Source organism: Columba livia, chromosome 10 (assembly GCF_036013475.1).
Source record: "Columba livia isolate bColLiv1 breed racing homer chromosome 10, bColLiv1.pat.W.v2, whole genome shotgun sequence".
Lineage (NCBI taxonomy): Eukaryota > Metazoa > Chordata > Aves > Columbiformes > Columbidae > Columba > Columba livia.
Window position 1 is genome coordinate 882991 of NC_088611.1, and position 15818 is coordinate 898808.

General features: G+C 44.6%; 1 protein-coding gene across 2 annotated transcripts in view; it reads right to left on the reverse strand.

The window, feature by feature from the left end:
* Positions 1 to 15818, reverse strand: part of VGLL4 (vestigial like family member 4) — a 48527-nt gene that overhangs the window by 6890 nt on the left and 25819 nt on the right. For both annotated transcript variants that reach the window (XM_005502823.4, XM_005502824.4), the window contains one exon: positions 1999 to 2221. In XM_005502823.4, coding sequence (XP_005502880.1) covers positions 1999 to 2221 — 223 coding nt within the window. The remainder of the gene's footprint in view (positions 1 to 1998; positions 2222 to 15818) is intronic.

The following is a 15818-nucleotide window of genomic DNA, read 5'->3' on the forward strand; positions in this document are numbered from 1 at the left end:
TCCCATTGGAATCAGCCCATTTTTCCAGTCTATCCAGATCCCTCTGCAGAGCCCTCCTGCCTTCCAGCAGGTCGACACTCCCTCCCAACTTGGTGTCATCAGCAAATCTGCTGATGATGGTCTCAATCCCCTCATCTAAATCGTCAATAAAGATGTTAAACAGGACTGGACCCAACACTGACCCCTGGGGAACACCACTAGTGACTGGCCGCCAGCTGGACGCAGCCCCATTCACCAGCACTCTCTGGGCCCGGCCCTCCAGCATCTCACAGAATCCTCTGGTATGGTTCTGTGGGTACAGCTCCACTGAGCAGACTATACATATTCGTACGAAAATAATGAGATAAGCTGAGAATTTAGTAGCAGTGACCAGAGCAGATGAATAACCCTATGCTGCCTAAAAGAAGGAGGTATTTTTCCCCACCTCTTTATTAGAAAGAGAGATGATATTCCATTCGACACATTAAGGTTAAAAACCAGACAAACAACAAATCATCAAACTAGGGTTTCCTATTTTCAATATACTTTTTAAAAAAAATATTTCTACCCTGTGCTCTTAGCAAGGTCTTACCTCAACATCCTATTTCCCAAGAAAACAGATTGTAATCGAGCTCAAAATGTCAAAGATAACAAAAGGGAGAGGAACCTGGTAACGAGCACCAGGACTCCACCCAAGTCAAACAGACTGAACCACAAGTGTCTGTGAGCAGCAGTGACACCGTCCAAGGGCAGCGGTGACACTGTCCAGAGGCAGCAGCGCCACCAGCGCAGGCCTGGCCCTTCCTCCTCTGCCATCACCACGCGACCAGAGCAAAGGGCCGCCCTGCACTGAGCAATAACTCCGCAATTCGCCTGCCAAATGATGCCAGATAGCAGCAGCACTAGTGCAGAGCCAGGCATTTTGGCACAGCAAAATGTAAAAGACCAGCGTACATAGCCAACCACCGTGAAAATCTCCACACCGACGGAAAGCATATGGCTCCAGCGAAAAGCGGCTTTCAGAAATTGCGTATGAAAGCTCCCAAGCTCTGAAAGACCCTCCTTTCAAGCGGGTGGGGCGCAGGGCACCACAGCGGGGCAGGGAGGAGGACAGAAGGAAAGAAGAGCTTGGGCACATGGGCCGGTTCCATTTCTCAACACTGCAGCTCATCGCAGCTCCATTATCTTGCCTTGTCTTTGTCTCTCCACTTGTGAGAGAGAGAAAAGCAAGTCTGACATATAAGAATACTGTTATTGTATAAACTGCATAGAGATGGCAGTTCTGAAGGAAAACAAATGCAATGTACGAAAGGGCAAGCCAAAAACCAACCAACCAGTCAAAACCAAACCAAACCCCAAATCCCACTCCGGCGTATGGTAATAGAACTATAAAATAATTAAAAATCTGTGCTTTGCTTTAGGAAAAGTTATTATGAAACAGTGACACAACATTGCTCTGAACAACTCAATGAATGCTTTTGGTTTGCTACAACAACTAAGGTCATTCCAGCTTCTTTCACCTGGAAAATTCAGTGCAAAATTCTCCTTTCTGCCCTTTCTGCCTTGCACCTCTCTCTCAGCAGTCCTGGCAGGAGAGGGCCGGGGCAGCGGGAGGGAAGCAGCACAGGTTGCCAAGAGGAGCAGGGCTGGAGACTCTACCGTGTGCTGCAGCACTTATTGACAAGCAGGCACCAGAGCCCACTCAACCACAGAGCAACCCGGACTTTGCATGCCCAATTAAAACACACACATCCACACACTTAGTAAAGCTCTAGAAAAAGCAGGAAGACTCAGAAATCTGTGACAGATACATTTAAACACTGGCAATTTATTCACATGAAACACAATGAGCTGTGGCATTAATTGTGCATGTTTAAAACGCATTTTGCTTGAAGAATTGCATCGCCTGCCTATTGGAACACATAGCACGTTCTGCCTACAGCAGGGAAGCTCTCACTGTGTCTCCGCCAAGGATTCCTACAACCACCCAGAGTTTCTTGTCAACCCAGAAGCCAGTACCTGCTGCCGCTCCACAGAAGTCAGTGTAGGGGTGATGCCGACTGTTCGGGTTGCATCCATGCTGTTTTTGGTCAGTGCTAGAGGTTGATCCATGGTCAAGCTTGGGATTGAGGCGTACATGTGATTGGCATGAAGGCTCATTGTTGGGGCAGCAGCCCTCTCGATGGGGCTGCGACTCCTCTCCCTGTGCTCCTTCCGGTAATCCCCATTGGCAGTCTTGTTTCTAATACATGAAAGGAAAAAAAATGGTTAAAGGACTTACTACTGCTACAAGCTACAAAGAGATATGCAACATTAAATCCCTTTAAGAAACATGAAGCAATGCATTTTGCTTGGTTGCGAGGAGGGCACCGAATCCCGCAGCGAGGTGCCCGTCTGTCCAGCCGCCTCCCTGCATAGGGAGCCAACGCTTTACGTTCGCGAGCTCTGGCAACCAACATTTCTCCTCAGCCTAGAATTTCTTCACATCCTCACCTAAAGGCACCAGTTAAACTAACTGGTCATGCTTTGTTAAGATCAGACTCCTCCTCGTTTAACGTACTATGAATCCCACTCTGTCTCCTAACACTGCAATATTCTCTAAGCATTGCTGAAGCCCAAGAAAAGCTCATTTTACTCCAAAGACATGGGCTGATACCAGCAAAATGCAGTGAGTCAAGGCAGGAAGATAAATTTTCAGAGCAGAAAATTAAGGAAAAGCAAACTACACTGCACTTATCTCAGAAGAATTTAACAAGTGTTCTTTAAGAGTAATTTCAAAAAACTACTGCACAGTATATCTCAGTAGATATACTCACATAATTAGCCTAGCATTCACTGCCATTAAATACTACTGATTTCGGACTTAGGTATGACAGTTTCCACACAGCAAGATCATTGTCATCAAAGGCAAAGCAGTGCACCAAGGGGACAGGTGCCTCATTCTCACTGCGGAGGGCAGTCCCCGGGCCAGCGTGGGGCCGGCGGGCGCTCTGAACGCACCGGCACGGCAGAGTTACCGCTGCAACAGCCGCTGCTGTGCGGGACACGGCAAACCCGGCCCCTCTGCCACACAGGAAAGCACCAGAGGAGAGACCTCGTTCTGCCGAAAATACATTTTGCCTTCAGAAGATTCTTGCAGTAATAGTGGAGTGTCCTACATGCCTTGTGTGTAAGTGGACAAATTCCAAGATGTTTTCTCCTCCACTTTTTTAAGCGTAGCATAGCAAGTTGGTATGCGGGAGCAAGCTTTAAAAACGCTCGGATGAATATTAAGCGGAGATGGAAAAGGAATAGAAATTGTCTTCTGTAATACTAGAAATTAAGATGTACAAATAATATTCAACATTGAAATAAGTTACAACTCCAAGAAGCTACTGCCTATATAAATGTCTGAGGAAGTCTCTCAAAAAGGAATGCTCACAGTGGAGGGTAAAAAAAAGCCCTTCCAACAGAGGAAAACGAGGAACCCCAAAATGCCATAGAAAAACCTTGCAGATTTAGAGAAATGAAATAATCGCTTAGGTTACTTCTTTTATGTTAATTAAAATCAGACAATAATATTAATATTACTTTGCCGTGAAGGTTATTTCTCTATATCATCTAAAATGAAGAACTCACCAGTGGTCACAGGGACGCCCAGCACCACAGCAGCACCTCACACTGTCACACACGCACCCCGTGCGTGGTTTGGGCAGAACCCTAGGCCTGCGCGCGGCCAGGGCCGCTTGGCGCTCACCCCGCAGCTGGGTTCGTTGTGTTGCTCAACCTTTTCCAGTGTCTTTTGAGACCACGTAAACTTTCAGCCTCGACTGTGTCCTGTGGCAATGGATCCCACAGTTCAAACTACATGCTTTGTTAAGTACCTTTTCTTCACAGGCTCTTTTTGTTTCTTTTCAACCAAAAATCTGATAGCTTGGTCTGCTATTGCCCTAGCTCTTGTACTAGGAGAGAGAGAAAGCCACCACTCCCTGCTTCGCATCCTCAGACCACCCCTCTGTTCAACAGCTTTTTTTCTCCAGGGTACTACTTTCTTCAAATGTTGCTCCCATACCTTTGCCATCCTTGTGGCCCCCTCATGTAAGAGCTAGAAACGCTGCCATCCTTCTTGAGACTGGGGTGCAGAATCTGCTGCGTTGGGGAACAGGACCTTCGCTAACTCCTCAGAGGTCCGCGGTACTGTTCCTTGGCCCACCAAGAGTCACTTGGTTCACTAAGCTAGAAATCTATCACTGCCCAAATCAAATCTCAACTCCTGTCTCATGGCACAAGCCAGGGTTAATATGATATGAGGCAACCAGCGACTGAAGCACCTCAGGACACGGCTTAGACTCTGTGCCAAATTCCCCCAACGTGCCAACAGAAGGAACAGCCAACAGAATAACAAGACAATTTGACACTGTTCAGATCCCCGCTCTCCACCCCCCTGCCTATTGCTTGTTCCTTTTGACTAATTACAAATTAGGAGTTGCAGATTAGCAGAATCGACCATAAAATGTAACCTCTAAGGCTTCACAGCTGGTGCTTAAGATGTCTCTGCAAATCCTATGTTTCTTGAATCCTGCTTTATAGGCCAGATTTGGACACAGTAAGCAGCACACAGACCAGCACGCTCTCCCAATGCTGCATTTCCACCTTCTGCCAGCTCTGGTACCGCTGCCATTCACAAGGCTGCCCTGCTGCACCCGCATTCAGAAGGGAGGAGTAGAACTGCATTGCAGAGCTAAGGACACATGCAAACGCGTGACTTACAACAGACTGTGTATCTGAAGCACAGCAGCCTCAGCCTGAACCGCCGTCCTGAAAGCAGCCACTGACTGCAGCAAACCAGCCCCTCAGCACCCCCGGGCAGCAGGATGGAACCGCACGCACAGGATGCCTTTGCAGAGCGTTGTGGTACCTAGACAACAGCCGCTAGAGAGCCTGGGAAACAATCACACGACATCACTAAAATCATTGTGCAAGTGCTAAAGGCAACGCAGTGGAGAGATGGCTCATGCTTCTCGCTGCAATGCAGTATTTTTGGTGGCTGCAAGCCAAAAATCTTACTTTTCAACTAAATATTATCTGGCCTACTATGATTTAAATAACCATTTGGAGGCTGCAAAACCCTATACAGCTCCAGTAGATTCCTACTTCTCACTGCCTCAAAAAAAATAATCCCTGTTCAGAACGATTATATTTTGTTTCAATGAGCACAAGCTGATTTTCAAACAAAAAACTTTGTTTCCTCCACCACAAATACTTGTAAAACGAAACAAAAAATGTAGCTACATCAGTTCTCTGCGTTTTTTTCTTAGAACTGGGATTTCAACAACTTAGTGCTGCTTTGGGGTTGGGGGGGAAGAGAGGCCTTTCAAGTGACCAGTGATGAACCAACCTACTGAAATTCCTAGGCAGAAGAAATTTTCCATTTTATACAATAGCACCTATTTCACTCATCCTATACTTTAAACAAAAAAACATCACAGCCCTAAATATCAGTTTTGCTGCCAAAACAAGTTTTGTGCAAAGATTTTTGGAAGAAGGGGCCGAGCTGCTGGGAGAGGGGATCGGTCTGACGCCAGGAAGCACAGCACAGTAGGCAGAGCTTCCCTAAAGATACCCAAAATTACCAAGTTATCTCGGTGATCTCAGCAGACCACACCCCAGCCCTTTCTGCAGACAAATAATTCCCCCTTCCAAAATTGGATCAACTCCTCTTCCGAGCAGGGAACAGTTCATACTTCACTCCTCAATTCATCTACCTGCAAATATGTAGTCTTGGCAAAAAATGAAAAATGCCTGAAGCTTCTACTTCCACATCAGATATTGTTTTTTCTGAGCCCAGCTGAAAATTTTACAGCACCGTGTAGAATAGTAACATGATACCTCTGCCCTTGTGAAAATACACTAGCACTTCTGAGTCCCTCCTGCTCAAATATAAATAGCAAATCCTGCAGACATCTGACTCCACTTGTAAAACAATTACACATAAAATTATTTTTAGAGTGTCCAATTTCATATTATTAAAAACTGTAGTTTAAAATGTAACTTCAAAAGTAATTTTCTATTAGAAACCAAAAGTTTGTTACCATTTTTATATTATTATTGAGAGAAGTCATTCTTGTTTCAATAGATGCTTTGTCTGAAGGGGTGATCGAAACTGTATGTGTTTGAAAATAACTGTGGCCCACTAAAGTGAGTTAGCTTAAAATTTTCCACATGCACTGAAAAAGTGCAGAGATGCATCTCTTAATTCAAAAATAAAGACAGAAAATTACAAAGAGGGATTTCTGACCATGTTTGAAAAATAATTTAAGAATATACACTGCAAATAAATCCAGCTGTCCAAACAGCTTTACCATCCCAGTTCCGCTCTAACTTAAAACTCAGTGTATGTGCCTCTGGACGCCATCTCCAGTGGCCAATGTGCCAGCGCATCTCCCCCGGCTTAAAAACCAGCAAACAACCAACACTGGTGAGAAGCCGAGCAAACATAGGGCAGGGGAAAGCTGTTCCATCACCCTTCCTGCCCTGCTAACAGAGCTATTCCAGCTACTTGCAGGGTTATTTTAGCAAAATTATACAGGATTCCAACCTTCGATTCATTTCTCCAACGCTTGAAAAACAGACACTGTTTTCCATGTTTCTCCCCAATGAATCATAACGGAGGCTCCAGCACTTACCAAGCATCATGTGCTCGGATGGATGTCATACCAAAACCACACACATCCTGACTGCTGGCTCAAAGTCTGCGGCACTTTGGGGCTAAATAATGGCTCTTAATTGAAAGCAATGTTTCAGCCCTCCTCAGGAACCAGTTCAAAGGTAGCTAAAATGCATTGTCCTGAATATTTTTTGTTGTACGACCTTTAAACGTGGCTGTTCTGTTCGCTGGCACGGAGTGGCGGTAATTCACGCGCAGCCTATGGGAACAGACAAACCCTGCCAGCTGCTGAAGGAAAAGGAAAAAAAAGGGGCCCACCAAAGGGGACAGTTTTGCCTACACTCACTTCCAGCCTGCAGATCCTTCAGGAACAGATGCCAAAAGTATTACTGTACCTCCCAGTGAAGAAATCACAGACGTTTCACACTCCCTTTGGCAGAAATAGAGCTCTAACTTGAAATGGTTCTACTGTAGGAGCGTGTTTCACTTGCAGAAAGAACAAGTATCCACTTACAGTGCTTTTTAATTATCATGCAAGATGTTTTCTTTGTATAAACACAATGCTCAATATTGCTTAAAACTTTCATTTGTTTAACCTAATTCAAATATTATTTTAGTATTTTCAGCATTTTCTAGCATCTTTTATTGTATTCATTCATGAACTCTTAAATCTGGAAGAGGACAGCTGCTTTTGCTAAAGACTACTTAAGGATTTATAATCCACTGATATAAAGTGTCTTCTCCACATGATGAGGATCGTTTCCTGCAAAAGTATCTACTTGCATACATTAATTCTGTTACTGGGAGATGGGAGAACAAGAATTTAAGGTGATATTTCAAAATACAGTGATATATATCCAGAGGAGAAAAGCCTAAGTTTCACTTACTCAGAATTTTTTAAACTATCCAAATTCCCTAAAGAAACTCAATCAAAATGTGAAAGTATTAACAGTTTGCTCTTTGAGCATCAGCCAATTATGTGAAGTATTTGTAACATGAAAAAGTACTGCAAACAGCGCAATACACTCTACAATCCACGTCTGTTGCGAACAGCTGCTACCTAAATGCATAACCCTTTTTCAGCCCATTCTGTGTTACTTGGAGTAGCCTTTTCCTTTTATGGCTTAGCACTCCAGCCCAAAAAGTTTTCAAGTAGGCCACTTGTTTTGGCAAGAATCACAAAATGCAGACATTGGATATGGTTGCCTGAGAAAGATAAAGAATGCCCTCCTTTTTGCCATTGTTTTTATTTAAACATGATTTGTACAGTATATGCTCCTCTGCACAGCACATTCCCAAAGCGGCCCCTGTCAGCCCTGCCTCTGCTCTGGTTCTGGTGGCCTGGGACCAGCAGTTTGCTGCCCCGCTGGCCACAGAGCGGCTCCTGCACCCTCCCGTTCTTCGGCCCCATTCATGTGTGCGCAGCAAGGAAAGAGGCAGGTGGCTGAGGTTCCACTTTCTGCCTCAGGCTAGAAACAGCTAAGGCAAAAGCAAAGGCACCCAGGATTTTAGGCACTGCCTCGAAGCTTCTCCAGCCACCAAGGGTTAAACTGAACTCTTCCCATAAAGGAGTTTTTCTTCTTTTGAAATTTTGAACCTGATCATCGGGCCCAGTTTGGAGAATTAAGCACCATATTCACACAAGCTCTCTCAGAGTCAGAAGTCTGCATGCACAGACTGTACCTATTTTTCTCTACTCTCTCCACTCCTCTGTAATCAGAATTCTGCAGTTTTTTGCCTTAAAAAAATTTCAATTCATGAAATATTTTTTTGCAGCTTAGTGCTACAGCCCATGGACCTTTGACATGGGAATTCAAATTAAAATGATAGAAAAAAAACCCCACAAAATAGAACAATCTTACATATAAACCAACATAGGTCAGGCTTTCTGTACTTGTTCTCCCTAAGACAAGATTTTTGGAGTTCAAACTTTAGACCAGATAGTTACTTGCAAATGTAATCAGCCAGAAGAACAGATTTCACAGTAAAAGAAATAAATAGTAAGCTGTGAAATGCATAAAAAGAGTGTCCCATTACTGCCTGCACCAACCAAAAATACTCAGATACAGAAGAGCTTCCCTTCCTGAAGGCTTCATATTCACTAGTATGAAAGAATGCAAGAGAACCACATGATGTAAGACCTGAGTCAGAAGCCAAACCCACAAAACTGAAATCTAAATCTAATGTACAGTAAAATAAATTAACCCAATCTCAGATCCTACTTATTTTTCTCACAGGAATTTTTGTTTGTTTGTTTGGCCATCTTCAACACTCCAAGGACAGTTTTAAAAGGCAGCACTGGTTGACTTAAAATGGCACTCACTCATTCCATACGTAGGTAAAGCTCTGGGATTCATTAAATGAGAAATTACATCACTGCTGGAACACATGCATGCAGAGACAATCCAGAATGACAAAGTTACCTTACTGCAATAGGTACAGGCTGCAGGTTACTTCTAAAAATCCATAAAAACCCATAATTCGACTTAAAAGAAAAGAGAAGTCACTACAGGACCTCTGCTCGCCCCCTAATTGCTCTGCTCTGCACTTCCACTGCCTGCTCGCTCAACTCCAAACTTCTAAAGGTAGCTGCTCATTTGGTGTGGTATATCTGGTGGCTCACTTTAAAGTACCATCATTTTTTGAAAAGGTTTGATGTGAGGCCACACCTGAGTTGTAAATATCAGAATTTTAACATCTAATAAAGATCTGGAAAAATTCTGAACTGGTAAGTGATCTGATTAATTCTGCTAACTGTAAATTTGAATGAGCCTGTTAGGAAAAGTAAATAAATTGGAAAAAAAAAAAAAAATTACTAACGGCTCAAAAAGTGGAGCTGGAACAGCAGACAGTTTCAGCATTTCAGTACTACCACAGTAACAAGTGTCCGGGTATAACTGGACAGTGCAGCCATCATAAAAAGTTTTCTAAAACGCACCATGATTTCAGTAGTGTAAAAATAAGCCCATTTCAGCTCTTCAATGTTTTGTTAAACTATATCTAAGCGGAAACCCATAGCTGAGTACAACTCTCATCAGCTCTGAGCTTCCCAGGACTGAGGACAAAAACCACTCAGGCTCCTGCCAACCCTGTTAGCCACAGAGGAGAAACTTTCTGGTCCTCTCACCTGCAACAGGGCATCACTGGTTCCCCCGTTCTAACTATGGTCTAGCGGTCTGTCAGAGAACAGCGTGTTTCTTGGGAGGCGGGAGGTGGAACCAAACCTTTGAGATTTATCTGATTCAGCCACCTCCCCATAACTCTCTCTTCAAAGAACATTCAGTAGCTCCCGCTGCCTTTAAAAGCCTGCACAAAACACCAGAAAAATGCATAAGCAAAGAACTATTTCTGCCAACTATGAAGACCAAGGACAGAAGATGTGAATGATTCAGACGCTGAAAAAGGCTCTGCAGAGGATGTGGGATGTGTTTAGAAGACACTGCTACTACAGTTACAGAGAGCACTATTTTGCAGAAGAGTTTTAGTAGAACTGCAAAATGCAGGCTTACCAACACACACCTGAAATTCAATGCTACAGTTGCCAGTCAGGACCCAGAAATAAGATCTAGTTTCTAACGCAAAAGTAAACTATACAGCACAACATCTGGGTGCTCGAGGTACAATAACCTTGTTGTGAGAAAGTCCAATGAAGCTGGTGACAGAGCGGAACCTGCCAGTGTTCACATCTGGGGAAAGAGTCAGGCTACTGCATGTACTGGGAAGAACAAAACATGGTCCACAAAGGCAACCACTGGTGGAATGGAGACTAAAAGTATCCGTGCAGAAGTCTGAACTGTTTCAGCTCCTTGAGGTACTTTGAATTGCTAAGAGGGGAAAAACATCCAGAAAAGCAAATTATAAAAGATGAGGTTAAAGGGACACTGCAAACTTTCCCTAAAATTTCTAACAAGCAAGAAGGAAAATCTGACAGGATAAGGAACAAGCAAAGAAGCTTCCACGAAAACAGCCAGCAGGTAAGAGGCGCTACTGGAAAGACTCAGAGGCAGCTATAAAATGATTGATTTATACCCAACTGCAATGCCCACCCAAACACCTCTGGCAGACATTTATGTTCTACCAATTCATATGCTGGGTCATACGAAGCTTTTATAATTCAGCCATGTTAACATCCTTTTGAAGTTAAACTTGGCACATGCAACAAATCTTTTATACTGAGTCACTGGAAAATACTGTAACAGCTATTTATGATCACACAGAGAAAGCTCTGGGCCAATGTCAGGAGAAAGCTTGCACATAAAATAGACATAGCAGTGGGTCGTGTCCTACTGCAACGAGATCAGCCACATACATGTGTGCTCAATACTGCCAGGGAACATCAGGCTGCTCTGCAGGCTCTGGGAAAACTTGGTGGTGTTGAAACTCAGTGGTGAAACTGTGCAGAACTGTTAGAGGAAATAAAAAATGGCAGTTATATTTCCTTATAATATTTTCTGGGTTGGTTCTCACAATATTTTCTACTTTTTTATTTGGAAAAACAAACAAACAAACAAACTTTTGTTCATCACTTAATACCTGTCATGCAACCATTTTTTGGTAAAAGGGAGTGCCAGCTTAAGTCAATCTGTGAACCCCAAATTCTCAGAAGTTTATGGGATTTTATTTAGTTCCATCACATAAAAGACTGCATCAGGTAGACTCTTATGGCAGAAGAAATAGTTTTCTTCAAACAGATGACGCGGGAATTAAAAGATATCAACAACATGAGAATGGCAAGTTTGTTTATTAAGAGCTTTAACAACACAAACCAGTCTCTGAGAATAAGGTCACGATGCTAGAATTAACTGTGTCAGACTGTCAGGACATGGGACTATAGCGCTTTCTTTTCAAACTTCAAAAATTCTTCAGGGAAGGAGGGAAAAGGGCCCAGATCATTAAATCTCACAAATTATCGTACCTATTCATCAGATATACAGTGTAACATTAACTGATGGGAAGCAGACAAAGCTGAGAAAGCACATTAATTAACTTTCAGACAGCAATTTCAAAAATTCTCACAAAACCCCAAACTTCAGATTGAGAATGGTGTTTAAGTAACTGGTTTTAAGAAATCAGTTTTTTTCATGGGCTGTTTTATAAAAGCAGTAAACATTTCATTAGAAGTTTATTGAAACTGTTCGTAATTGCTAATAAAATCTGAATCACTGAAATGTCCAGCAGAAGCACTAGAAGTACAATAAGAGCTTCTTTGTATTTTGGACAAGTATTCGTAACAACACAGCAAAAGTATTCCTTTGAAAAGCTGATATCAGCAGCAGCAGTTAAGTGCTTGTAAGGGTCCTGTGGTTCGAAGCACCCCCATTAAACACCAGATTCTACCACCAATAGCATCCTCTCACAGAAATTTCTGGTTTAAGGCAGACTTCGGTTAGAAAAGCAAACCACGTGCGAAAGCATTCGGTGTTTTTAATTACTCCCTTTTTAAAAGAGTGATTTACTGATTAAAAATGTGACAAAAAGATTCAGGAAGCATCATTCTTTATCACTCAGACAGCAGTGAGTCAGCCACGGCCACACGGCTTAAACACAAATAATACAAACAACTTTGACAGACAAGGACTTTAAAGACAGGATTTTGACAGGGCCACGCGTCTCAACCTTGACCTGACTGTAATGTGCGGCTCCTCCGGGATCCACAGTACCTGCACATCTGCGCCACGTTACAGCCTAACGCAGCAGCACGACTGTGCAGAGACCGCTCCCCAGATGTTCCGGAGGGATCTTGTCACGGCTCACCCACGTCACGGCGCGCGTTGTTGCGTTGCGTTCCGCGCAGGGACGCTGTGACTCCAGCCCGTCCCGCGCGGGGGCCGCGGGGCCAGCACACGCGTCTGCCTTCACGGGCACATCCCGCTGGGGCTCAGGAACCTTCACACCGCCAACGAGGAACCCTGGAGAACTGCTGAGCTATCTAAGAAGTTTAAAGGACAGCTCAATTCCAGTCAAGCAATCTGGACATGGGGATCTAATTAAGTCAACATCAGTGCAAGGACAAAGTCCACGGGACTCCGGCAACCTTTTCCACTGGGGGAACTGGTCAAGTGACTGAGCTCAGAACCTTCCGGCTTCAATGGCGGCAGAGTCCGTTTATTTCCCTTGTCGTTTGCTTTCAGGATAAATCCTCAATGAAAACCACACCTAGCCCTTCCCAGCCTGGGGCCGGTGGGCGCGGGCATGGTCTGGTACTAAGTGCGGGATGAGCAGAGCTGGGCCCCGGGCAGGCCCGGCGCTAAGCTTAGGCTGAGCACTGCAGGCCCGGCGCTAAGCTTAGGCTGAGCACTGCGGGCAAAGGCAGGCCCGGCGCTAAGCTTAGGCTGAGCACTGCGGGCAAAGGCAGGCCCAGCACTAAGCTCAAGCTCGGCGCTCCCAGGCCGCCTCCCCGGCCCGCCCGGGGCCTCACGGCCTCGGCTGAGGCGCAGAGCGCGGCCCCCGCCGCCTCGTCACGATAAGAGCCCCGCGCCGCCCCCGCCGCCTCGTCACGATAAGAGTCCCCGCGCCGGGCGGCTGGAAGGCGGCGAGATCAGACACGAGATTAATCAGCTCCCTCCCCTCAAATCACTTTTGGGGCTTATTAGCATGAAACACCACAACACAAGGAGCCGCGCACTCCCCTCTGCTTCTCCAGACCGAACAGTGGGGAGAGGGGGAACGCCGGCTGCCGAGGCACTTACTGAACTGTATAAACACGGCCACGCGTGGTTAGAACTCGCCAGAGAAATACTCTTCCCCTGTCAACACTAAGAAATGATGCCATTTTCTCAGAGTCAGTACTCAGCAATTTTGCAGGAATGGGTTAAAGCCGGCTCGCGTGTTTCTGTAGCGCATTACAGCATGAGAGAAAATGAAAGGAGACCGGCCAGTCCAGCGCCCTCAGTCTGGGGAAAAAAAATTACTTATTCAACTAGCAATTAATGTAACATTTTATTCCAAACCTTCCCCTTACAGAGTCATTGTCTATAGCAACCGTGTCCATAACATTCTAACTCTCAAGAGCACAACTTTCTAGTAAATGGTACATCTGTCAAACTGCAGGAAACATCTGGGAAAATGGTTAAATGAAAAGAAGTGAGATTAAACCTTTGTTTCCATATGGTTGGGATATACATCCAGAATGTGTTTGTAAATGTTACCAGTTCTTCTCCTGCTCAGCTCTCAGGCTTTTGGACTGGTGTTGGATTTCACCCCTATGTAGACGCTAATTTACGTCATGTGAAGTTTCCCTTTCAATAAAGCGAGGAACAGCCCCCCGGTACAAAGCCAGCACGGGGCCCAAGGGCGCGTGTTCCTCTCCCCTGTCACCTCGGGTGACGCTGACACAGCCTCATCGTCCTGTGGGAGCGATAGAAGGAAAACGAAACGGAAAAACAACCCAAAATTCTGAAGCTAGCTAAAAACACCTTTCTGTTTGCAAGTGGGGACACCTGAGCTAACATTGCCTGACCTTAAGGTACTTCAATGGATGTCCAGATTTTGACAGATCAGATGCTGGTTTTTTTGCAAGGACTGGTAAGCTATCGATCAATTTTTACCCCTGAAACTGCTTGTAACAACCATTTCACACGTGCTTGGCTACCCTCCCCTCAACCCAAAGGGTCCTGAGTATTTTCTCAAATTCCCCCTTCTGCAAAACTCAAGAGTTAATGTTTAACTCTGAGTTAAGCATTAGCTCTGTCAAGTGCATCTCTGAAGGTTCAATTTAATGTACATTTGTTGGAAAATATATAATAATAATTTTATGTAGTGTGCGATCTCCATTCATAAATAAGAAAATGTATCGATTGATTTGGTCCATCATTCAAGGAATGCATACAGGAAAAAAATAATTAGGAAAAGCAGTTTGAAACCTGCCCTGTAATCCTTTGTGCTCTATAATCCAAACACCCACATTGTAACAGGCTCACTGGCAACACAGAGACTTTCAGCTCCAACAGCCCTGCTCTGAGGACACCAAGTTAGTCCTAAAGCCCTTGGTGCCAAGAGAACACGCTGAAGATGCTGCAAGCAAGGGACATTTTGGGTGTTCCAAGTTGTGTGTGATGGGTTACTTTTTCAATTCCAATCTGTCACAGTAAAATGACAGCGTAAACATATTTCTTAATACCACATGAAATGCAGAACCCAAAAAGCAGCAGTCAGCAGCAAAGAACGTTTCTGAGAACTCCCGCGCTATCTCTGCAACCCAGTTCCGAACCTTTTCAAGCCGCACTGGAGCTGGAACCGGCTGTCGCCACCTGAATTTCTGCGGAACACTTCCTAATGCGGTCCTAAATGGCAGCGCACCCTCAGCCCGGGTGCGGAGGGAGGGGACGGAGCCCTCCTCTGACCAGGAACGTAGTTCATGGAGTGCTCCAGCTCCAAACTCCCTGCTGGGAGCTACCACCAGCTAGAAGCAGCCACGGCTGACCCTGCCTGAAGCAGGAGCTTGGATGGAATGACTCCTATAGGCGGTTCTAACCCAAATCACTCCACGATCTTTGAACCCAGGTAACGTTCAGGACAGTTGGAGGCAGATTTTTTAAAAAGGGATACCAGGGTCATTTCTATTACAGTGTCACTAAAGCGAGCAAAGTCCGGTGGATATTCATGGCAAGAAGCTTATAGTATTTGGCCCCTTCCAAACTCCAGGAACCCAGCCTGGCTTTACGGATCAGGTTTGCTACGATTCTTCACTGCAACAGAAGTGAAGAGACAACCTAGAATCTGCACCAGAAGTGTCCAGGTCTGTATGGTTATGTCCAAAACTAAGTATCATCTTACAGAATACACATGAAATTCATGCATAGACCTTTATTTTATTACAAGGAAAGGCCAAAGAGTGTATCACACAAATTGAGAAATTATTATTCCTCAGACATCTACTTGACAGCTGCAAACATCTGCCCTAAGATGGTTTTCATGCAGAAATTGTCACTGTGATCCTAATGCCACCAAACCAAATGGGAACTGTGACAAAGAGACTGAGGGGAAAATATTCCATTCCCAAGCCTGCCTGTCCCACACCAAAAACGCAAACTTTCCGGCTGATGTACTCGACAAGCGAACAAAAACAACAGTCCCTTCTGATACAAATTCAAGTGGCCAGTTTCACGTATAACTTTTAGCAGTAACACAAAATCTGAATCCTTGTGAACACATCAGTGACATCAATTCACTTTTAACCTAAATATAGTGATTT